The sequence below is a fragment of the Peromyscus eremicus genome, chromosome 2, assembly GCF_949786415.1.
Source record: "Peromyscus eremicus chromosome 2, PerEre_H2_v1, whole genome shotgun sequence".
In the NCBI taxonomy this organism is placed as follows: Eukaryota; Metazoa; Chordata; class Mammalia; order Rodentia; family Cricetidae; genus Peromyscus; species Peromyscus eremicus.
The window spans coordinates 122,332,121-122,356,481 of record NC_081417.1 but is presented as its reverse complement, the minus strand read 5'-3'; the positions used below and the strand labels follow the sequence as shown (position 1 = coordinate 122,356,481).

The 24,361-nt window shown below is 46.4% G+C and overlaps 1 protein-coding gene across 1 annotated transcript; it reads left to right on the top strand.

The window, feature by feature from the left end:
• The first annotated feature begins 1,647 nt into the window (after positions 1–1,647).
• Cpt2 (carnitine palmitoyltransferase 2) lies at positions 1,648–21,417 on the top strand. Its single transcript, XM_059254663.1, has 5 exons — positions 1,648–2,232; positions 9,824–9,904; positions 12,267–12,373; positions 17,544–18,848; positions 20,830–21,417. Exons 1-5 carry the CDS (start codon positions 2,081–2,083, stop codon positions 21,159–21,161), a joined length of 1,977 nt encoding a protein of 658 aa, XP_059110646.1. The 5' UTR covers positions 1,648–2,080; the 3' UTR covers positions 21,162–21,417.
• Positions 21,418–24,361: the final 2,944 nt, after the last annotated feature.

The window sequence follows — 24,361 nt, the reverse complement described above, 5'->3', positions numbered from 1 at the left end:
CACCTATAGATTTTCAAACCTCGAGTTTGGTCATTTGACAAAGGGGTCCCATTCATTGACTCTAGACTGCAGCCACTTCCTTCTACTAGGTCCTTTATTTCTTCCTGGTCCCCTGATCCCTGTATCTCCACACAGGTCTGGATGTCGGTTCTCCACAGGTTTCAAGGCTCTGACAACTACTAGGATTTAGAGACAATTGATGTTTTTCAGAAAGGATTTTATATTCTCCCCCATGACATTATATACTGCATATAAGAGATTCTGATGCTTTGTCCTTAGGTGGGATGGATCTGTTCCCTCCTCAAGGGAGGAGAATTAGATATTCGGTGGTTTTGAATTTTGATGTTTTTTAAAAATAATTACATTGCATTATTTTGTGTGTGGAGGTCAGAGGACATCCTTCACAAGTCAGTTCTCTTTCCCACCATGTGTGTCTCAGGGGTAAAACTCAGGTTATCAGATCAGTGGCAAGAGCCTTTACTCACTGAGCTATCTCACTGACATTGAACCAATTCTCCTGCCTCCACTCCAGGGCTGAAATTACAGGCATGTAATTCCATCTGGTTGGCTTATGTGATGCTGGGTATCGAACCTATGCCTTCATGCATGCTAGGCAAGCACTCTACCCACTGCGCTACATCCCCAGTTCCCATTATTTTTTAATTTCATGCTTAGTTCTTCAGTAGACAAGTGTGGAACTAGTTAGTGAACTTCCTGTTCAACTCGAGGTCTCCAAATAAGGACAGAGCTGAGACACAAAGTCAGGTCCCCTGAACTCCAAATCCAGTGCTCTTTTGGGTGTGTTCCAACTTCTAGCTCTGCCTACCTACTTATGAAACAGACAAAATGTACTTGACTGCCTCAAATCTACAGGGTCCTGACAGAGAACTAGAGCTAAATGAAGGTTGTATTCCCAGAATGGAATTCTGTTGTGCTTCAAGTTGGAATAATTCTGTGTCTTCTGCTACCTTGCCCTCTCTTTTTTCCTGTAAAATAAATGGTAGCAGAACCTATTAATTCTTCAGTTACAGATGAGACAGAGACCAGGGAGTGGGATGTATGTTGCTTGTCTGAGGTGGTTTAGTGATGGATGAGGGATGCTCAAATTGAGGAATTTTCCAGGCAGAGTTGAAAATTTCAGGACCCTCTCCTATGGCAGACTGAGCCTAGAAGACACTCAGAGCCAGAGGACAAGGGTTTCCTCTTGGTAGGGAGCCTGGTTTTTTTTTTTTTTCTTTGAAAAATTCGAGCTAAAAAAGGATGCTTATTTCTGGTTCCTGTACATTCTTTTTCCTCCCTTCCGTTTGTTTTGAGACAGGGTCTCATGTAGCCCAGGATGGCTTCAAACTCGCAATGTAGCTGAACGTAGCCTTGAACTCTTAATTTTCTGCCACTGCCGTTCCTGCAGACTACAGGCAGGTACTCCCAATGCCCGGCTATATAGTTTCTAAAACACTGTCCAGCGGAGCGGGCAGGACAGTTGAGCAGAATTCCGAAGCCACTCGCTTTGAAGACTTCAAGCTTGGGGAACGAACGCCACGTGGACCTAGTATGAGCGAAGCATTTTGCCTACCAAATTATATTGGTGAAATAAGTATGCCTATTGTTCGGTAAATCTAGAACCGTGGGGAGAACGTTGATCGTGTTCTTTCCTTAGAAGACATAGAAGTTTGAAATGTTCTCGGTCTCTGGAGACCAAGCCTCGACAGATGCCAGGTTTCAGCGTTTCTTTTCTCTGGCTCTGATTTCTATCTAGTTCTGTGAAAGGAAAGGAGGACTGCTTCAGAATGTATTCCCAGTTGCCCCGGGACAGAAAGCCCGACTTACTGTCTACAGACCGCTTCTGGCTACGGTGGGCGTGGCTCGCTCGTGGGCGTGGCCACAGTGTGGGCGGGTTCTGGGAGAGGGCCGAGTGTGGGCGGGGCCGCCTCCTGTCTGTGCCCGGAAGTGCCCTTGTGGGCCGAGATGAACTGGACGTTAAGTCCCTGACACGGTGTCCCCGGCCTTGAGGGCAGCGGCCTTCTTGCTTGGGAACTCCCTCAGCCGCCGCGTTCCCGAGCCGCCGTTGCCGCCCGGGACGATGATGCCGCGCCTGCTGCTGCGCGCCTGGCCCCGGGGCCCCGCGCATGTTTTGGGAGCCTCTAGTCGGCCCATAAGTGCCAGCTCCGGGCCCAACGAGTACCTACAGCACAGCATCGTGCCCACCATGCACTACCAGGATAGCCTGCCCAGGTGAGCCCAGCCTCCTGGCACTTAGGACTTGCACTGATCTCCCTGTGGTCCCCCCATCCCGCGACCTCCCGCCCTATAGGCAGCCACGTTCCCGGGTTTGGAAGGTCGGAGGCTTTGAGAATTCCCTGTCTCCGAAGACTCAGAAACCTTAAGGTCCTCTCCGCAATCCTCCCGTCTACAAGTTTCATCTACAAACTCCCTGTCCATTGATCTTTCGGACAGCTATCCTGAGCCTCTCACACTTAACCACATTCCAACTCGGGTAGCCAATTGCTAACACTGGTCATCCTCAGGTCAGTTTCCACTATTCACTTTCTTTGCCACTTGCTGAGACCTCCCAGCCCACTCCTCTTCCAGTATCCTGCTCTGTTAGTGCCTCATCAGTTGCTGCAAGCACACCTTTATCAATTTCCACTCCCCATCTTAACTTCTAAGATCAGTCCTAACCTGGAAACTTTTTATCCCCACCAAACCTTCCTCAGCACCCCTTCGGGTGGCCCCCAGCACCTCACCCAGACTATCTGACCTATCAAAACAGCCCTAATAAATGTCCCTCTCCCCTAGAGCCAGTACTTCCCTAAATCTGGTGTCTAGTTTCCTCTTTGATCTCTCAGCTTTGATCTGGGTTGCCAGATCTACTCCAGTAATAGAAATTACCTTCACTCTAAGCCAAGCCTAGGGCTCACTGTTTATTTCCCAAACCAAACTCTAAACCTGTCTCAGAATCCCTTCTCACTATCCTTCTGGTCCAGCCTCCAGGGATCCTCCGGTCCAGGAGCTGGAGGTCAGGGCTTCCTGCTCCATCCAGGAAAAGACAGACATTGTACCAAGGTACTATTCCCAGCCGTGGGGTTTGTGTTTTCCTCCACGTCCAGCAGTTATTTAACCCCGTGTCATCTGTCCACCCTGCCTTCTCAGCAAGAACGTGAGTGTGCAGACATGTGAGGTAAACTGCAGTGAGGTTATCCGAATTCAGCAGGAGGATGGGGGAAAGAAAAAGGGTCTTTGTAATTATGGGGGAGAGGGTGTAACCTAGCCGCTCCTGACAGCCCGTGTGAGCTGCGCCAGTATGTAGGGGAAAGGTGAGGACTTGGGAAGGCCTGTTTATATTTGCTGAGTCAGATGGTTCTGACTTGGAGGCAGGCCTCAGCCTCACCCAGGTTTAAGATCAGATGGACTGTTGGCAGTTTAGAATTGGGAACCTGTAAGAATATTCAAGATAATTTAGTCCCCTCCACAGCACAAACAGCTGTAAGATCTGGAAGTAGAAACAGTGTTACTAGTCAGGTGTAGTGGCCAGTGCCTTCAATCCTAGCACTCAGAAGGTGGAGGCAGGCTGAGTTCAAGGCCAGCCTGTTCTATATAATGAGTTCCAGGACAGCCAGGGGTACATAGTGAGACCCTGTCTTGAAAGCAAAAAAACCACTCCCCCCTCCCCCCAAAAAAACAACAAATGCATTACTACTGTACTCCCCCCATGGAGCAGCCAAATTTCCCGGTGCATCATCTAGAATGGGAGTTAGATGAGATACTTTCTGTGTCAGCAGTTCTGGGCTAGTAAAATATATTCTCTTGGACACTCATGTTGATGTCACACTGGGCAAGGAGCCCTGACCTTGGTGTTCAGTAGAACTGTTTCAGTATCTGCCACTAGAGCTATAGTTTTGCACATTTAAAGAGCTACAGTCATCTGTGAGGTGAATGGCAACACACAGTTCTGTGGACTATTAGAGGTACTTGAGATAAGATGCCTGGGATGAGGAAAAATCATCGCCACTCCCTAATCTGTTCCTCTTATCACTGCTTCCTTTAGCCACATTGGCCTGGGACGCTTACTAGTAGGAATCATTTGCTTGTTTTGTTTTTTAAGTTGTGGGTTTTGTTGTTCCTGTATATGCTAAGATGTCTATAACTGGGGTCTAGAGAAACGTCTCAGTGGTTAAGAGTGATTGCTACTCTTCCAGAGGGCCCAAGTTCACCGCCTAGCACCCACATCCAGCAGCTCCCAACTGCCTGTAACTCCAGATCCAGAGGGAGTAATTAGCATTAAACACACCCGAACAAAGCCCTTGTGCAGGGTTTGGCAGAGTTGGCACTCGGTAGGCACCCACAAGCACTGTAACTGGTAATCAGACATCTGTTGCATGTCTAAAGTGTACTAGGAGAGGACTTTTGCCTTGTGTGAGCAACAGTGTCTACATAAGTGAGGGAAGCCTTACAGAAGAGGTGACCCTGAGCTGGAATCTGACATTCACCAGGTGAGAGGAGGGGCAGAGCTGCACACCAGGAGAAGGCGTTCAAACTGTGTTGTACACAGAGGGTGAGAGCTTTGCAGCAGGTGTTAGCACAAAGCTTCACCACTCAGACTTTGTTGGGATTGGGCCGGAATGTTTAGCAGGGAGGGACCTCATGGGGAGTCGTAGTTGATCTACAGTGGATCCATAATAAATGCCAGTTTTCTGTTGCTTTTCTTTTAACCACCTCCAGTGATAGCACGTGTTCAAAACAGAATGAGCAGAGAGGCAGCGTTTACCAGGCCACTAGGATAATAGGTAGAAACTAATTTGTGAGCCCCAAAGGCATGTCTTTCAGGCCAGTCTGTAAACAGACATTTCCTGTCCCGACTGCTTGGTCCCAAATAACCGACTCAGAGGCTGAATATCAATTACAAATGCTTGGCCAATAGCTCAGGCTTGTTACTAGCTAACTCTTACACTTAAATTAACCCATAATTCTTATCTATGTTTAGCCACGTGGCTTGGTACCTTTTCTCAGTACAGCATTCTCATCTTGCTTCTCTGCATTTTCTGGCAACTCTCTGACTCTGCCCTTCTCCTTCCCATCATCCTTAGTTTGGTCACCCTGCCTATACTTCTGTCTGGTTACTGGCCAATCAGCATTTTATTAAACCAACTCAAGTGATTCAAATCTTTACAGTGTACAAGAGGATTATTCCACAGCATCAGTCTTCTTGACTTCCAGAATAACTTTATTCCCAAATGACTCTTGTGAACACTATACCACTATCCCAATTCTAACTAGGTCCTGGAGACAGGGAAGGCATTTTAGCTGTCTTCTTGCAGGAAGAATGCCAAAGTCCCTGCTGTTGGGAGGCAGACTGGATATGAGAGCAGGTGACTCAGTACCTTACACAGGAGGTAAATCTGCTTAGCATTTTTCCTTCTCCTTTATTAGGGCAACTAGTAACGACTATTAGACGGGGCTAGGGTGGAACAGAAAAACACGCGGTTAAGATGAAATTGCTGTGAGTGTCTCTCCAGACGCTGGCTCTACCTCTTTTGAGGCCTGGTGAGTCACACAAAGGAGCCAAAGGAACTGCTGTATCCTGGCAGCCACTTCTGGGGTTTCTGAGCAATGTGGAGGAAACCAGGGTGATACATAGAGACCAGGTGCTCTCTGTCTTGACCTTGTTACTGAAAGAAAGGTTGGTGAACACTCTATAAAAAGAAGATTGTTATAGTAAGGGTTTTTGTACATGTTGCAGAAAGTCAGTTAAACTGGCTCAAGTAACTTGAGATCTATGAGCTCACACAGGCTGCCAGAATCCACATGGATGCTGTTTTGCCTTCCTGCTGACCTCTTCATTTGTGTGACTTCATTCTCAAGCAGGTTTTCTCCTCATGGTTGTAGAAAGGGAGCCAGCACATGAGACAGAGCTCACATCCACATCTCTTGGTGACCACAGCTAGTGAAGATTGCCCATTGCTAGGAATTCCAAGACTCCTGTCTCACTGGTTTTCACTGGGTCACCTAAGGTCTGACCAGGAGGCCATAAGCCCACATTCAGGGTGGGTCTTCCCACCTCTTAACCCAACTAAGAAAATTCCTCACAGGTGTATCTGCAGGCCAGCCCAACTCAGACAATCCCCACTGAAATTACTCTCTTGTGATTGTAGAATGTGTCAATTGACAGACAATTAAAAACAATCACTATATGAGATAATAGTCTAGGCTGGCTGGTCTGCTACCCCAAGCATCCGGTCTCCAGCTACATCTAGTGCTGGAATTACACCTAGGCTGCCACACCTGGCTTCTTCTTCTTCTTTTTTTTTTTTAAGTGGGTTCTGGGGGCTCAAACTCTGGTCCTCAAGCTTGTTAAGCAAGCACTTTACTTATTGAGCCATCTTGCCATCCCAGAATTCACTGTTTTCACGTGTATAATTTTTAGCATGTTCATAGCATTGTCCACCCATCACCACTGTCAAATTCATTTCCCCATCCTTTCCCATCAAACCCTGTCATTAATTTGACACCTCCCATCCTGCCTGACACCACTTTAACCCTTGACCTTCCTTCTGGAGGGAGACTTAATGTTTGAACTCCGGGTTGTCAGATGTCAACATCCGTACACTTTCCAGCCTGCCATACTGTCTCTAACGAGAATAAACACAGTTGTCAGGATCATGCTGCTCCAGTTCCACCCCTGTTTCCTGCTTGGAGGAATCTGGAAAGGTTGAAATGGTCCAATTAGAGTAATCAACTGTTAGAACATAGACAGTCCTGAGGAGACTCGGATGTTTAGGGTGAGGGGAGAGGAGGGAAGAAACAGATGACGGTGTAAGAACCCGTGGGCTAAGGAGAGGGATTCTAACCGTTCTTTTATGTGATGACAATTTCAGGCACCCATTAATGGTCTCACAGTCTGGTGAGGAGAAAAATCAGTAAGAAAGTAAGAACTGCCACTAAACTGAAAAAATAGAAATACTTGTGTGTGTGTGTGTGTGTGTGTGTGTGTGTGTGTGTGTGTATCCAAGTGCACGCATGTGTTGTATGGGCATTCCTGTGCTGTGGTGGATGTGTGGAGGTCAGAGGACAAATTGCAGGTTCTCTTTCACCATGTGGGTCCATGGGGATCCAACTCACGTCATTGGGCTTGGTGATGAATGCCTTTACTCCCTGAGCTCTCTTGCTGGCTCCTGCCACTGAATTTAATAGAGGAAAAACCGGGAGAGTGGGCTCTTCTTCCTGGGAGCAGGCTAATATTGAGAGAGTAATTGTTACAATAGCATTTGAACTGGCATAGTGACTCACCTCTGTAACCTCAGCACTTGGGAGGCTGAGGCAGGAGGATTGTCATGAGTTCTAGGCTAACCTGGGTTTTATAGCATGACCTTGTCCCCCAAACAACAACGAAGCAAGTTCGGCCTTCCGTGGCCCATGTGCTACTACCTCTGTCATGTTGTGGTAGCAAGATGGCCTTCAAGAGTCTAGCTTTCTGCCAGGTGAGGTGGCCCACACCTTTAATCTCAGCACTTGGGAGGCAGAGGTAGGTGGATCTCTGTGGGTTCTAGGCCACCTAGAGCTACATGGTGAGACCCTGACTCTAAATAATAAGAAAAGTTTAGCCTTCTCAGACTCCCCAGCCTCCAGAGCATGAGAAGTTTCTATTTGTAAATGATGTCATCTTGTATTGTTGTAACAGCCTAGAACAGACTAAGGCTGGGTAGGAGAGAAAGTAGTAAGCTAATTCATCCAACGTAAGTTTATCGAAAGCCTTCCCTGTGTTGGCCCATGTACTAGTAGTGATCAGAGAAGAAATTCTACAGGAAGAATTACGAGTAGAAAAGGCCTCCTCTCTAAGATCTTCGTGGATTCATACTCATTGACATCCTGCTGCCGGCTGGATGCCGGCTGGAAACTGGCCGGAAACTGGCCGGAGTGTTTATACAGCGCAGAACCCAGCAGGTGCTACAACTGGGGTCTGTCCCAGGAGCTCTCCTGGGGTGAGTCCAAACAAGCCTCTCCTCCCCTACAGAAAACCCCTGAATTATGCAATTAGTAACTCAAAACAAAGTCATTACTCTGAAAATGTCCTTATTTCACTGAAGAAAGTTTAGTCAGGCCAGAATTGATCATTGAGAAGTTTTTATTTTATTTTTTTTTTTGGTTTTTTCAAGACAAGTTTTCTCTGTATTGTTTTGGTGTCTGTCCTGGATCTTGCTCTGTAGACCAGGCTGGCCTCAAACTCACAGAGATCTGCCTGGCTCTGCCTCCTGAGTACTGGGATTAAAGGCATGCGCCACCACTGCTAGGTGAGAAGTTTTTATTGAGTTGTTTTTAACAAATGGTTGCCATTTCTGATTTAGGGTTTTCCTTAAAAAGAAGGAAAAACTTTCCTTAATCCCCTTGGTGTTAAAGCCTAAGAAATATAAGTAATAAAATTTATAATTATGAGGTTTCTGAGGTAGTATTTGGAACTTCCTGTATAAGTCAATGGGCCTTAAGTGTCCTGAATGGTTGGTTACTTGGAGTATATAAGTTCATAATGGCTATAAATAATTTGTACTTATTTTTATCATCAAGTTGCAGATAAACATGCATTCAAAAATAAATGGATACAATATAGTATATCATAAACCGAGCTATGCTTTGTGGGATAATGGGTCAGTTTTCCTGAATGACCGATACAGTTCAGTATTTTGCATATAACTGTTAATTTCATCATGGTAGAAGAAAAGTAAGCTGTTATTGTGTCAATACCAGGGTGTGTACTTTTCAGTAAAACTATTGAAATGGCAGAGAAGAGCCATGCTGTCTGCTGTTCATTTCCCTATTGGACCAGTGTGCTCACCATCATGGCCACCAGTGAGAAATCCACTGCTGGAGTCAGTCCGCAGTGGGGCCCCTGCTGGTGTCTGAGCACATGGGGCTGCCCGGTGACTCCTGATCGGATGCTCGTGCTGCCCATCGCCTGGTGGTCAGTTTCTATCTTTCATTTGTAGCCTCCATATTGAGCTGAGACAGGGATTCTCTCTGTCACCTTGGCTGTCCTGGAATGCTCTATATAGACCAGACTGGCCTTGAACTCAAAGGCCTGCCTCTGCCTCCCAGGTACTGGGATTAAAAGCATGCCCCACCACGCTCAGCTTTGTTTCACTCTTATGTGATTCTCTTTTGTAAAATGCACAAGAATGTCTTACAAATAAAGCTTTTTTTCTTTGCGTCCTGGGTGGTAGGAATGTATGTTCAGTCAAAGGGTAGGACTTAGTGCTGTACAGTGTTAACAGTTACTGTAGCTGTAGCCAGGAAACAAGAATGCTTGGGGTAACCTGTTTTCCCGTTTTGAATCTATTATTATCATTAAAATATTCAGGCGGATCTCTGTGAGTTCGAGGCCAGCCTGGGCTACCAAGTGAGTCCCAGGAAAGGTGCAAAGCTACACAGAGAAACCCTGTCTCGAAAAACCAAAAAAAAAAAAAAAAAAAAAAAATTTTATAATAATTTTACTTAGAATAGACTTAACAGTTGATGCAACAGTAATTCATCAGTTCTGATTGTTATTACTCTTTTTTTTTTTTTTTTTTTTTTTTTTTTTTTTTTTTTTTTTTTTTTTTTTTTTTTACTGTAGAGCAAGGAATCAACCTAGGACCTCATGCATGCTAGGAAGTGCTCTACCACTGACCTATGTCCAAGCCCGTCCATCAGTTCTGACTTGTTACTGGCTTTTCCTTTTGTTTGTTTGTTTTTAGGGGGATGAATTACCCAGTAGTTGGTTTACCAGTTTGACTTGTAAAGCTTCTTGGTGTCTTCCCATACTGTGAGCCTCACACTGACCTTGCTCTCCCCGCAGGCTGCCCATCCCCAAACTTGAAGACACCATGAGGCGATACCTCAGTGCACAGAAGCCTCTCCTGGATGACAGCCAGTTCAGGTAAACACTGAGAATCCTGGAAAGCATTGCTAGCAGGCAGGGGTCAAGGGAGGCTAGCAAGTAGTGGTCACAGACCAGACTTCAAGGGCAGTCTGTGGCCTGACAAGGCCTGCAGAACCTAGAACTGGTGTATCTATGTGCAAGTTCAGGAACTGGGTCTTCATTCACAAAGGACTAATCAAGCTGGGGTGAGAGCCCTCTAACTAGACTCACCAGCATGGTTTATAAGACTAGTGGCATGTTTGCGCTTTATCTTGGAAGGCATATCTGTGAGGCTGGCTGGTACTGGTCATATTCAAAAGGCCTGTGTGCTGGGGAGGAAGGTCCATAAAAGATTATATGGCAGACCAGAGCCTGCTTCTGAAGATGTTAACCAGACTAGACACTGTGCCCCAAACATGCCCTTTTAGAACCTCAGAATGTAACCTTACGTGGAAATGAGGTTGTTGAAGATGTAATTAGTTTAGATGAGGTTCTTCTGGGATTGGACAAGTCCCTAATCCAACACAACTGATGTCTTATAAGAAGAGAGCCAGTGACAGCCATGAAGGGCTCAGGTAGAGATCGGAGTGTTGTGTCCACAGGCTAGGAACACTGAGGGTTGTTCCCAACACCAGAAGCCAAGAGAAGGGCATGGAACACATTCTGTTCCATGGTCTGCAGAGAGAACACCATCTTGCTGACACCTTGGTTTTGTGCTTTTAGCCTCCAGGACTCCCAGAGAATAACCTTGGGGTTTTGTGTTTGTTTTTTTGTTGTTGCTTGAGTAAAGATCTTGATACATAGCACTGGCTGTCCTGAACTCACTGTGTAGACCAGGCTGGCCTTGAACTCACTGAGGTCTGCCTGCCTCTGCCTCCAGAGTGCTGGTATCAAAGGTGTACTCCACCACGAATGTAAAATCCTATTGTTTTAAGCTGTATTGTGTTCGTGGTACTTGTTAGAGTATTCTTAGGAAACCAGTGTAGCACAGACTCTGAAGAGAACATTGGGTATTGTCAGAATGTGGATCGCATCAAAGCCTGTAGCCTGGTACAGTTGGTGCTGTTTCCCATACTGGGAAGTTTCTATACAGATTCTGGTATTGTCATTAGAGTCACGGAGTCCTTCACTGCGCAGGGAAAGAAACAGATGAACGGTTCCTAGTCTAGCCTCTGCTTTGAAATAGTCACCTACAGTTCCTCTTAATGTGGCAACAAAGCCCTGGCTTCCAGTTACTGCCTGGTGCTTTCCTCTGTCCTAAGTCCTTAACGTTATGTTTTTAAATCCTTGAGATGGCGTTATCATCTCTCTTTTATAGATGTAGAAACTGAGACCTGGAGAGATTAGGTAACTTGTCCAAAGTCACGTAGTTTGAATGTGGCAGAGCTAGGATTCAAACTTGGTCCCTTCTGACTTCAAAGCTTTTCTCCATGCCAGACTGCCTCCTTGTGGACAGGTGGCTTTATGGGATACATTTTGAAAGGAAGAGTATCAGCTCAGGACCCCTGAGGCCAAGTTCTTAGCACCAAGGAGATTTATTTGCCCTAGAGGGACAAAGAGCAGGGAATAAGAGACCAAGACAGGAGATAGAGGATGAGGGAGGGGACAAGGGAGAGGGGGCAGAGGTATTTGCCCTGGAGGAACAAAGGACTGCCTCTGGATAGAGAGGAGACTGGCCTGGCACATAGGAAAATGGCAATTTATAAAGATGAAAGGGGAAATCCTGTGTTAGGATGTGGTGTTTAATTTTAATTGGGCATGTTAATTAGGTGAGCCAAAGGAGGCTTTTGATTGCTGAACTTATAATACTTTGATAACCGGTGGTCAGCCTCAGAAGAAGAGGTTAAATTAGGGAATAGAAATGTAATCTAGGGCTGGAGAGACGGCTCACAGGTTAGGAGCTCTGGCTGTTCTGTCAGAGGTCCTGAGTTCAATTCCCAACAGCCATAAGGTGGCTCACAACCATCTGTAATGAGATCTGGTGCCCTCTGCTGGCCTTCAGGGACACATGCAGGCAAAACATAGTATACATAATAAATTTAAAAAAAAAGAAAGAAATGTAATCTAATGCTTCTTAGCAAGGCAGGGGGAATGGGGGAGAAGGGCAAGGCCTGATAGCCATGTGCTCGAGTGAGCTAGTGTCCTTCACTTTTGACCTTCCCAGTTCCCGAGGTGTATTCCTTAGGCTGATTTGTGTTCTTCAGATATTTCCTGATCTTATTCCCAGGTTCTGAGATATGTGTGTGTGTGTGTGTGTGTGTGTGTGTGTGTGTGTGTGTGTGTGTGTTGGGAACCCAGAGTGTGAATTCCCGCCGGTCAGGTACCTGAAAACCATGTATTCCCCACCCTGGTTTTATCTCTCTGTTCTTGAACATTCCAGGAAAACAGAGGAATTTTGTAAGAGTTTTGAAAATGGCATCGGGAAGGAACTGCATGAGCACCTGCTTGCTCAGGATAAGCAGAATAAGCACACCAGCTACATCTCAGGTAGGATAGCGGGGCTCCATTGTTCCCCAGCGGCTCTTCTCAGCTCTCCCCTTCCTGAAGTACATGGAGGGAGGCCCTGTGAATCCCTGCGCTTAAGAAGGTGTGGGCTGGCATCCAAGACCAGTGGCTTGCCTTCGCTGCACACAGGGTTGAAGCAGAACTTGACTGGTTCTTCTGTCTGGAAAAGATGAGAGAGTCAGTCCTGTTGTCTTCAGTGTCATTCTGTCCCTTCACTGGCCCACCTGTCCCCAGATGGGACAGTGCCACTCTGAGGCAAACCATGCTTCAGCCGACCTGCCTGCGTCTTGCTTCCTGAACTCGGTCAGGCGGTCAGTCGGTTGTCTGTGTTGTTCTCATTTACATTTTGTTACTGGTAGATACTTCCTTTGTGATTCAGGTAGAGCAGCTGGTCTATGAAACTCAGTTCTCTTCGTCTTCTGTCTAGAGTTAGTGGCATCCACCCCCGCTCTTACAGTTTTTTAAAATTTAGGGGTTTTTGTAAAGTGTTTTATTGGCTGGGTGGTGGTAGTGCATACCTTTAATTCCAGCACTTGGGGAAGCAGAGGCAAGTGGATCTCTATGAATTCAAGGCCAGCCTGATCTACAGAGCTAGATCCAGGACAGCCAGGGCTACACAGAGAAACCCTGTCCCAAGAAAAAAACAAACAAACAAAAAAAGAGTTTTATTGGTTTTGAGATGGGGGTCTCCCTTTTGTAATCCAGATTGGTCTCTGCTTCGAGTAGCCGGGATTATAACTCTACCTACCGTAATATAGTTTCTTCAAAATTATACATTTATTGATTTTTGGTGGGGGTTCTTGTGTCCCAGCATGCATGTGGAGGTGAGAGGCCAGATTACGGAAGTGAGTTCTCTCCTCCTACCATGTGGGCTCCTAGGGCCAAATCTAGATTGTAGCTTGACAGTAAGCACATTCACCCTCTGAGCCATTCTCCTGGCCCACAGTGTATAATTTATCTATCGTACATACAGTTTAAAGAACCAAATGGGAGGCTAGAGAGATGGCTCAGCAGTTAAGAGCACCTACTGCTCTTGGAGAGAAACCGGGTTTGGTTACCATTACCCACGTGAGGTAGCTCAAAACTGCTTGTAACTCCAGTTCCAGAGGATCCAACCCATTCTTCTGGCCTTTGGGGGTTCCTGCACACATGTGGTACACTTACACTAATGCAGACTCACATGTATATACAATTTTTTTTAATCAAATTGTCCTATAAGACTTGATGGATAAACAGCAGTTGCCTGACTCTCCCTAATTTTGTGCTTTTCACTTGACTATTGATTTATTTATTGACACAGGATGTAACCCAAGCTGGCCTTGGACTTATCCCCCTGCCTCTGCCTCCTAAGGACTGGATATCACCACATCCAGCTTTAATTCTTCAGGTCCTTATACCTCTAAATTATGTACTTATAATTGACATCTCATTAACAAAGGGTAGACTCTAGCAGTCTTTTTACACACACATGCTCCCATACCCTCTTTTGCACAATATAGTTACAGTTCTGGTCAACTGTATCTAGTGTTCATAGTGACACAATCCTATACATGCTGTTGTTGTCTGAGTCATGTGGTCCACTGGGGTTGTTTCTCCTTTACCACCTTCTCATTTTCTCTGCTTAACAATGATCTCATCCTTCAGTGTTTTTTTCTTCTTTCCTTTCTTTCTTTCTCTTTCATATGAGTCAGGGTTTCTCTGTGTAACAGCCCTGGCTGTCCTGGATCTCGCTCTGTAGACCAGGCTGGTCTCGAACTCACCGAGATCCTCCTGGCTCTGCCTCCCAAGTGCTGGGATTAAAGGTGTGCGCCACCACGCTGGCTCGTGTAATGTACTTTGGTGTATGTCTGTTCCTACTCATCTTTGCTGAGCCACTAACTCAAACCTCTTACAGAAACTCAAGTTCTTCTGTTTGGGGATAATGTGTTGTTTTATGTGTTTCATCTCTTCTATTTATAATTTTTTCCCTCTTTCTGTGCTGATTTGGATGTACATGTTCTGAGCCTAGTCCTCTCCTTTTCTTATTCCTCTCATATTTTTCATCTCTTATTCTTTTGTTTTGCCAATTTATTTTATCTTTCAACTGTTCTGTTGAATTTATAATTCCTGGTCTCTGCTCTCCACTTCTCCTCTCTGCTCCACCAATTCTTTTTGGTTAGTATTTAAATTTTTTTTAATATTTACTTTGTGTGTGTGTGCACATGCACATGCAGATACCAGAGGACAGCTTGTAGGAGTTGGTTCTCTACTACAGCATGGGTCCAACTCAGGTCATCAGGTTGGCAGCAGGTGGCCTTACCAGGCCCTTGGTGAAGGTTTCTTTTTTAAAGTTTATTTTCAGAATTTTTTAAAGTTTTCTACTTTTTTGTTTGTTTGTTTGTTTTTTGAGACAGGGTTTCTCTATGTAGTTTTGGGGCCTGTCCTGGATCTCGCGCTGTAGCCCAGGCTGGCCTCGAACTCACAGAGATCCGCCTGGCTCTGCCTCCCAAGTGCTGGGATTAAAGGCGTGCGCCGCCGCCGCCGCCGCCGCCGCCGCCGCCGCCGCCGCCGCCGCCGCTGCCGCTGCCACCACCACCACCACCACCGGGCTAGTTTTCTACTCTTCTCATACTCTCTCTCCTCCAAGTTCACTTCCCTTTGGTTTGCCTCTTTCTTTACATGCTGCATCATCTGTCCTCCCTTCCTGTCTTACAGATGCAGGAGGTGGTCTCTGGACGAGGGTGGGGCTGGTCAGTTCTAGACGGTACTCTTCTGTGGCTGGGTTCCGCTGTTGCCTTGGGTGCCTCTAGTGGTCATGTCCGACCAGATTCCCTAGGAAGGTGGTTCTAGTAACCCCTCACTGGGTGCAGTGTGGAGAAGTGAGGTGGGGAGGTCGGTGAGCTCAGTTGTCTGTCTCCCAGCTTATCTTGATGGAGAGAACAAAGCCTGTGTTCTGCAAGAGTGAGGAAGGATTACAGAGTGGTTGGCAAGGATGTAATGATAACATTTGCCTGGTTTTTGTTTTTCTGTTTTTTTGAAACAGGGTTTCTCTATGTAGCCCTGGCTGTCCTAGAACTAGCTCTGTAGACCAGGCTGGCCTCAAACGCGCAGAGCTCCACCTGCCTCTGCCTCCTAAGTGCTAGGATTAAAGGCATGTGCCAGCCACCACTGCCCAGCCAACAGTTGCTTTTGAAGGTGTGGGAATTGGAGCTTTCATGTAGTAAAGAAAGCTATTGGGGTCCAGCCCCTCAATAGCCTTCACCCAGAGTTCCAGAAGAGACGTTACTGGCAGCGGATTAATCTGAGGGGTTCACTAATAAATCTACATACGTGAAATTCTTTAGTCCATTCACTTTATTCTTCTGAGTCAGTTCTCTCTCTACAGCTTCTATTCTGCTCTCATGCCTAGCTCCTTTCTTGCTTGGTTCACTCTACATTTATCTGCTAAGTGCTATCTTAATTCCTTCATCTAGTTCTGCCCCATGTAGGTTCTCATCCATCTAGTTCTTTTCCATCTTAGCTCCTCTCCCATCTCCTCTCTCATCCTGTTCTTTCTCATCTTGTTCTTCCCCACCTGGCTCTTCCTCATCTTCCATCTCGTTCTTCTGGTTCTCTCTTCTAGCCCTCCAATCTAGTTCTTCCCCATCTAGTTCTTCCATTCTCTTTTTCCTTATCTCTTATCAGTAAAACTGCCTTTTATCTCTTTGGCCCTTACCTCTCCAAGCTATCTCTGCTCCTGCTGTTTCTGGCGGGGTGGGGGAAGTGTGCTTGGTCGCTAGGCAACTTGGCTAGGCAACTTCCGTCACAGCTAGATGTACCTTTAGTTCTGAGTTAATTGTTAAAGGTAGATCTAAAACTAGAGATAAGACTTTGGAAAGGAGAAAGTTAAGCTTAATTAGCACATCCGCCAGGCCTTCTCCAACAGATAGTCTGGATGCTTAAGTCTGTTCTTAGAGAATCTGTGAGGTATCTCAGATAAGATACTTTCGTCTGTCTGGGGAATGTCCTGGCCAGATGCTGCTAATGACGATAATTACGGAAAGGCCTGAAATTAGGGGTCTCCACTGTGTCTGTTGTTAGCACGGTTGAAGAGATTATACAAATACTTGAATTGTATAGGGGAAGTTGTGCCCAATGAAAGATGGAAAAGCCACAATAGCACACGAGAAGTCCATAGCAGGAAATGGCAAATAATGAAGCTAATATTACCGCGACTCCTTGAGCCTTGGCCTCATCCTCTGGGAGAGTTCTTAACTCCTCCAGGTATAGCTTTGTCACAATCAGCTGAATTCCTACTTCAGATATTTTTTTCAGCTTGCAGCAACATAGGGTTTGTGGGTATTCCTCAAAAGGCCTAGCAGAAGCCAGGCATGGTGGCATACACTTTTACTCTCAGCACTTAGGAAGCAGAGGCAGGCGGATCCCTGTAAATTCAAGGCCAGCCTGGTCTACATAGTGAATTACAGAACAGCTGGGGCTACATAAAGAGAACCTGTCTCAAATAAATAAGTAAATAAAATAAGAAATAAAAAAGACTTCACAGAGCATTAAGTATATTAATTATTAATTATATTAATTAAGTATATTAGCAGCTTCAGTATATCCTTAATGAGAACAGGAGGTTGGAGAGATGGCTCACTGGCTGCTCTTCAGAGGACCTGGGTTCAATTCCCAGCACCCACATGGCAGCCACAACTGTCTGTAACTCCAGTTCCAGGAGAGCTGAAACCCTCACATCAATGTACATAAAATAAATTTAAATAAATTATAAAAGAAGACATGAGAATATATGTCCACACAAAAACTTGTATATAAAAGTTCATGGGAATATCACAGCTAAGTGGTGAAAAGAGCCCAGATGTCCATTACCTGATGAATGGATAAACAAAATGTACTATATCCAGATGATGGAACATTACTCAGTAGTAAAAAGAGAAGAACTGATACAGTTACAGCCTGGGGGAACCTCAGACCATCATTGAAAGTAGCAGAATCCAGATGCCTAAGACCACGTGTCTGTGATCCTGCTAATATAGCATGAATTGTTGGGCAACCAATATGATCACCTTCTTGAATTGATGTCATCATTTCCTACACCTGAACTGGAATTCTTTTCTTTCTTAAATTTTATTTTTAGGGATTGCATTAGCCTTTTATGTTTTCTCTTTTTCAGGTCCCTGGTTTGATATGTATTTAACCGCTCGAGACTCTGTTGTTTTAAACTTTAATCCATTCATGGCATTCAATCCGGACCCGAAGGCTGAGTATAACGGCCAGCTCACCCGGGCGACCAACATGACTGTTTCTGCTGTCCGGTTTCTGAAGACACTTCGGGCTGGCCTTCTTGAGCCAGAAGTATTCCACTTGAACCCCGCCAAAAGTGACACGGACACCTTCAAGAGACTCATACGCTTTGTTCCTTCCTCCCTGTCCTGGTATGGAGCCTACCTGGTCAATGCGTACCCCCTGGATATGTCCCAGTATTTTCGGCTTTTCAACTCAACTCGTTTACCCAAACTCAATCGTGATGAACTCTTTACTGATACCAAGGCCAGACACCTCCTGGTGCTAAGAAAAGGAAATTTCTATGTCTTTGATGTCCTTGATCGAGATGGGAACATTGTGAGCCCTTCAGAAATTCAGGCACATCTAAAGTACATTCTCTCAGACAGCAGCCCTGTGCCCGAGTTCCCCCTGGCATATCTGACCAGTGAGAACCGAGATGTCTGGGCAGAGCTCAGACAGAAGCTGGTGCATGGTGGCAACGAGGAAACCCTGAGGAAAGTGGACTCTGCTGTCTTCTGCCTCTGCCTAGATGACTTCCCGATGAAGGACGTTGTCCACTTGTCCCACTCCATGCTGCATGGTGACGGCACAAACCGTTGGTTCGATAAGTCCTTCAACCTCATCGTAGCCAAGGATGGCACGGCTGCAATCCACTTTGAGCATGCGTGGGGGGATGGTGTCGCGGTGCTTAGGTTTTTCAACGAAGTGTTCAAAGACAGCACCCAGACCCCTGCCATCACTCCCCAGAGCCAGCCAGCCGCCACCGACTCCTCTGTGTCTGTGCAGAAACTCAGCTTTAAGCTGAGCGATGCTTTAAAGGCTGGGATCACCACTGCTAAGGAAAAGTTTGATGCCACCATGAAAACCCTCACCATTGACTCTATTCAGTTCCATAGAGGTGGCAAGGAATTCTTGAAGAAACAGAAGCTGAGTCCTGATGCAGTGGCCCAGCTGGCCTTCCAGATGGCGTTCCTGCGACAGTACGGCCAGACAGTGGCTACCTATGAATCCTGCAGCACCGCAGCCTTCAAGCACGGCCGTACCGAGACCATCCGCCCAGCCTCCATCTTTACGAAGAGGTGTTCTGAGGCATTTGTCAAGGAGCCATCCAAGCACAGTGTGGGCGAGCTTCAGCACATGATGGCTGAGTGCTCCAGATACCATGGCCAGCTGACCAAGGAGGCAGCGATGGGTGAGGCAGGGTGGGGAGGAGAACACCGTGGGTCTTGTCGCCTCTGAGAGCCTCAGTAATATTCCACCCACTTCTGATCCCTGCCCATCACTTGGTTTAATCCACTTCCCTGCACCCAAAACGTTTTTTCTCCTACCCTAGCCATGTCTCAGCAGCCAGAGCAGCCACTGGGGTCAGAATCTAAGCACTTTGGGGAACTTTCTCCCCATTTAAGGTCACTTTCAGCTGTGAGAATGGTTGGTTTTGTTGTTGTTTCATTTTTTTCCCTGCCCCTTATTGGTCATGGACACATTTTTGGCAGTTTAGGATTTCTAAGCCTGCCCCTCCTACTTCACCTCAGCTACAGTGTTGGCTCTCTGTAAATAGGTCATCTCAGAAGCTCATCACAACTTTTTTTAAAGATTTATTTATTTTGTGTATATGAATGCTCTATCTGCATGTACACTGCATGCCAGAAGGGGGCATCAGATCCTATGTAGATGGTTGTGAGCCACCCTGTGGGTGCTGGGAATTGAACACAGGACCTCAGGAAGAGCAGTCAGTGCTCTTACCTGCTGAGCCATCTCTCCAGGCCCATTCATCACAATTTGAAGGGTCATTTTTCTTCAACTCTTTGTGATAGAATTCAAGACCTGGAGAGGATCTCACAGCCCAGTCCTGTTACGTAGCACTAACAGCCCTGGGACTAAAAGGTACCGAGACACCTAGTTATTCCGGCTCCATTTTGAAGTTAGGGAGCTGAGCCACTGCCCAGTGTTACACAGCAAGGCTGCGATTAGAACCCTGGGTAGATGCTTTTTCCACTTCGTTCCACCCAGTCAGTCTTTTACACATGAACTTTGAGTTTTACCCCTGTGTACCTGCGTGCATGCATGTTGTTGAGGAATGAACCGTGTGTGTGTGTGTGTGTGTGTGTGTGTGTGTGTGTGTGTGTGTGTGTGTGTTGTTGTTGTTGTTGTTGTTAAGGAATGAGCCCGGGCCTTACCCACTGAGCCTTGTTCCAGTTGGGAAGTTCGATGTTCTCTTCATCTCTCCTCACACCATCTTGACTCTGATGGCTTAATTCAGTCTTTTGTTTGTTTAAGTTTTTTTAGATTTATTATTTTATGTGTGTGAGTGTTTTGCCTGCGTGTATGCATGTATACCATGTACATTCCTGATGTCTGTGGAGGTCAGAAGAAAGCATCATATCTCCTAGAACTGGAGTTACAGGCAGTTGTGAGCTGCCATGGGGGTTCTGAGAATTGAACCTGGGTCACCCGTAAGAGCAACAAATCCTCCACTGGGCCAACTCTCCAGCCCTTGTTTGTTTGGAGACAGGGTTTCTCTATGCAGTCCTGGCTGTCCTGGAACTGCTATGTAGACCAGGCTGGCCTTGAACTCAGAGAGATCCTCCTGCCCCTGCTTCTGAGTGTTGGGATATTAAAGGTGTATGCCACCATTCATGGCCTTTTGTTTTTTTAAAGTTTATTTATTTATTATGTATACAGTGTTCTGCCTGCATGTATGGCTGCAGGCCAAAAGAGGGCGCCAGATCTCATTACAGATGGTTGTGAGCCACTGTGTGGTTGCTGGGAATGGAACTCAGGACCTCTGGAAGGGCAGTCAGATGCTCTTAACTGCTGAGCCATCTCTCCAGCCCCTTTTGTTTGTTTTTAATACATGGTTTTACCATGTTGTCAATGCCATCCTTGAACTTGCAATCCTCCTGCCTCAGCTTCCCAAGTTCAGGGATTACAGGCATGTACCAAATCAGTGTTTTTAGCATCATACTTTCATCTTAGGCTCATGTTTAGCCCATCTGTTAACAGCTGAGAATAGAGTTTTAGGCATGGTGAGCTGGAGGCATGCATGCTGGGCTGGAAAAGACCCTTCTCCCACTTTTTGTGTGAAAATGGTTCCTACCATGGTTGGGGGTTTGCTTACGCCCTCTTCCCTGGTGAGATCCCGAGACTTTGTCTTTCCATTTTGTCTCTGACAGGCCAGGGCTTTGACCGACACATGTTTGCTCTACGGTATCTGGCACTAGCCAGAGGGGTCACCCTACCTGAGCTCTACCTGGATCCTGCATACAGGCAGATAAACCACAACATCCTGTCCACGAGCACTCTCAGCAGCCCAGCAGTGAGCCTTGGTGGCTTTGCCCCCGTGGTCCCCGACGGCTTTGGCATTGCATACATGGTCCATGACGACTGGATAGGCTGCAATGTCTCCTCCTACGCAGGACGCAATGCCCGGGAGTTCCTCCACTGTGTCCAGAAGTGCCTCGAAGACATGTTCGACACCTTAGAAGGCAAAGCCATCAAAACTTAGCTTCTCGGTGGGTGAAAAGCCTCCATTCTTCCTCATCATGAACATGGGTGTCCATGTAGCCGGTAGGTACTATTTTGTGCCTAACAAAACTGGTCCTGAGGTGTTGGAACAGCCGGTGCTACAGGCGTGAGCTGGAAGATTCCAGCTGAAGACAATGAGAGGTTCTGCTGAAAGCCCTTTGTTCGGGAGATGGGGTTTCAAAACTAACTCGTGTATTTATCGTTTAAACAGAAATAAAGCTCAGTTGTTGCTTGGAGATCCGATTCCTTTTTTATCCCCACCTTGTTTCCTAATCCCGCAAAGAACTTTCCTTCCAGCAGCATGGTCAGGTAGCATAGTGACCGTGGGGCCCCAGATCTCGGGGTGACACGGGTCCTGTTTGTAAGCTTGCCCCGTCTCTGGGATGCAGCCTGTTTGAAATCACTGCTTCCTAAGCATGGACTAAGCTGCTTGCTTCAGGCCAGCTGCAGTAGAAGCTCTTCGAATGGCGTGGAATTTTATTTTTTTATTTTATTTTATTCTTTTCTAGCCAGAAGAGAAGTTCTTGTTTTTAAAAAGAATTTATTTTATTTTTTTAATTGTGTGTTTGTGTGTCCACATGTGGATATGTGCATGTGAGTGCAGACACCTGCAGAGGCCACAGGCATCGGATCCCTTGGAACTGGAGTCACAGGTGGTTATGATGTCTGATGTGGATGCTAGGAACTGAACTTGGGTCCTCTGGAAGAACAGTACATGTTCTTAATCTCAGAGCCATCTCTTCAGCCCAGGAATTCCAGTTCTATAGGCTTGTGTTTCATTGGCTGAAGCCTGTGTGCTGATTATTACTTTAGGTAGCAGCACATGTATATATTTTGTAGTAGAAAACATATCCACCGAGGGAAATGGAAATGAGCACTGATTTTCTTCTATTCCCATTTGTTAGGATGCTGCTATAACATGAAAGAGGGGAAATTTGCCGTGTGTGTGTGTGTGTGTGTGTGTGTGTGTGTGTGTGTGTGTGTGTCTTTTTTCTGTATATAATCTTGCTATCTCCAGTGGCATCCTATTGAGTTCTCAGTACAGCTGAGATTTGGATTCTGATACGGGTCCCTCATGCATCACTTTTCGTTCATTCCCTCATCTAGTCCTCTTTCTAGTTTCTATAGTGAGAGACTCGTATAAGGATTGGCTGGAACTTGGGTAAAGTTGCTGGCACATGGGTGCTCTGTATTGTTTGCGGTGATGTCTCATCTGTTCTCTAGGGAGTGTCTGACTCCATCTGAACACCGAGTCTCCTGTAGCATGGCTGGCTAAGACTGGTGCTCCCACTGAATCGTGTGAGGCTGAAAGTCACACTCAATGCTTGGGTCCAGGTGCCTGCTCTGGAAATGCCTTGGGTGCATACAGATTATCACAGTTTTTTGTCACTCTCCCTAGCCTGTCTTCTTGTCTTAGACTCATGATAAAATGGGGGCTTGGATGGTGTATTTGTTGTTTTTCTTGTCGTTGTGATAAAAAGTGACTTAAGCAAAGATTTGTGTTGGCCCTCAGTTTGAGAGGGTATGGCCCATCATGGTGACTGGGGCGTCAGTGGCAGCAGTGCTGCTGGGCATGTGGTAGCAGGGAGATGGGCCAGAAGTTGAGACGGGGCTTATCTAGGCCAGGGAAGACTTGGGTAGGGTGGGGGTGGCGGCTCAGTCTGTGCAGATACGGGGAAGCTCTGATCGCTGGTGGGTAAAGCTCTCCAGGGGTGGCTGGTTAGGGGAGAAGTGCCCACCCCTGTAAGTACCCCTCACCTGTGTGCTGTAAGAAAGCCCAATAAACTCATTGGTTCCTCAGAGTGAATTTTGGTGGAGCTGTGCTTCTATCTGTCATTGGGACCTTAGAAAGGGTAGGTAGGGTGGCTTCCATTCCCCCTGGCAATACATTTTAGCAACACTTGGCATAGTCGGCAGGATATGACAAAACAGCGGATGAGATTGGGAAGAGTGATGGTGTCCCTGACATGAGGAATGAGACAAGCAAATGAAGTGGAGCGTGGGAATCGGGGTGGGGTGTATGGTCTGAATGAAATTGACCACCATAAGCTCATAGGGTGCAGCTCTATTGGGAAGTGTGACCTTGTTGAAGAAAGAGGGTCACTGTCGGGGCAGGATTTTAGGTCTCTTTTGCTTAAGCTTTGCTCAATGTCAATCCACTTCCTGTTTCTTTCTGTCCAAGATGTAGCCAACCCCATGTCTGCCTGCACACTGCCGTGCTCCCCACCATGATAATGAACTGAACCTCTGAACTGTAAGCCGTCACCTCAATTAAATGTTTCCTGGGTAAGAGTTGCTGTGGTCATGGTGTCTCTTCACAGCAATAGAAACCCTAACTAAAACAGGGTATTTGTGGGGGAAATTTTGACATGGTGGTATTTTCCTATAAGGCTTTGTGGGAATTGTGGCCCAGACATGGGCAGTGCAAAAAGTAGTGAGATGTGTAACTAGGTGTGGCCAGCAGGGAAGGAGCTGTCAGTGTGGGAAATCCCAGGATGGCAGGCTTCTTCCAGGCGGTATGAAGGAAGTACTGTGCCTGCTCGACAGTGCGGTCTTCACTGGATGTATGGAGATGTTTTGAGGACTGCCAAAGGTCTAGAGCAGACATTGCAAGCCTTGGGAATACACATTGGGGGGGAGGTATCAGCAAGCAGCTGCTATGAGTAATAAAAGATCTGTCTGAGGCAGGGTGAGAACAGCCCAGAGGGAGACTGTGGCCGTGTGTGTGTGTGTGTGTGTGTGTGTGTGTGTGTGTGTGTGTGTGTGTGTGTGTGTGTGGTGACAATGAGAAAGGGATATGAGTCTCATGGCCTTGGCATTAGCATTCCTGATTCAGCAAGAATACTAGATGAAACAGATGGGAAAATGGAGGTGTTGACTGGATGTTTTCTATGGCTAAGGGGCCAAAAGGGGAAGAGGACTATTAATACAGAGCCCCTCCTGGAACCCCCAAACCTGGACCCCTGGGAGGAATATGGTGACAATAAGGAGGGGAGTGACCCAGAAGCAACAAAAGATACTCCCCAAGTCTGACCTTTGATACAGAGAAGGGAAAAATCTAGGATCCAGCATGCAGACAGGGGTCTAAACCGTGGTCCAGGGTGAAAGATCATGATAATGAAAGATTATTCCACACTGGAATTGCTAGAATTGGGAAAAGCTTTAAACAAGCAATGAAAG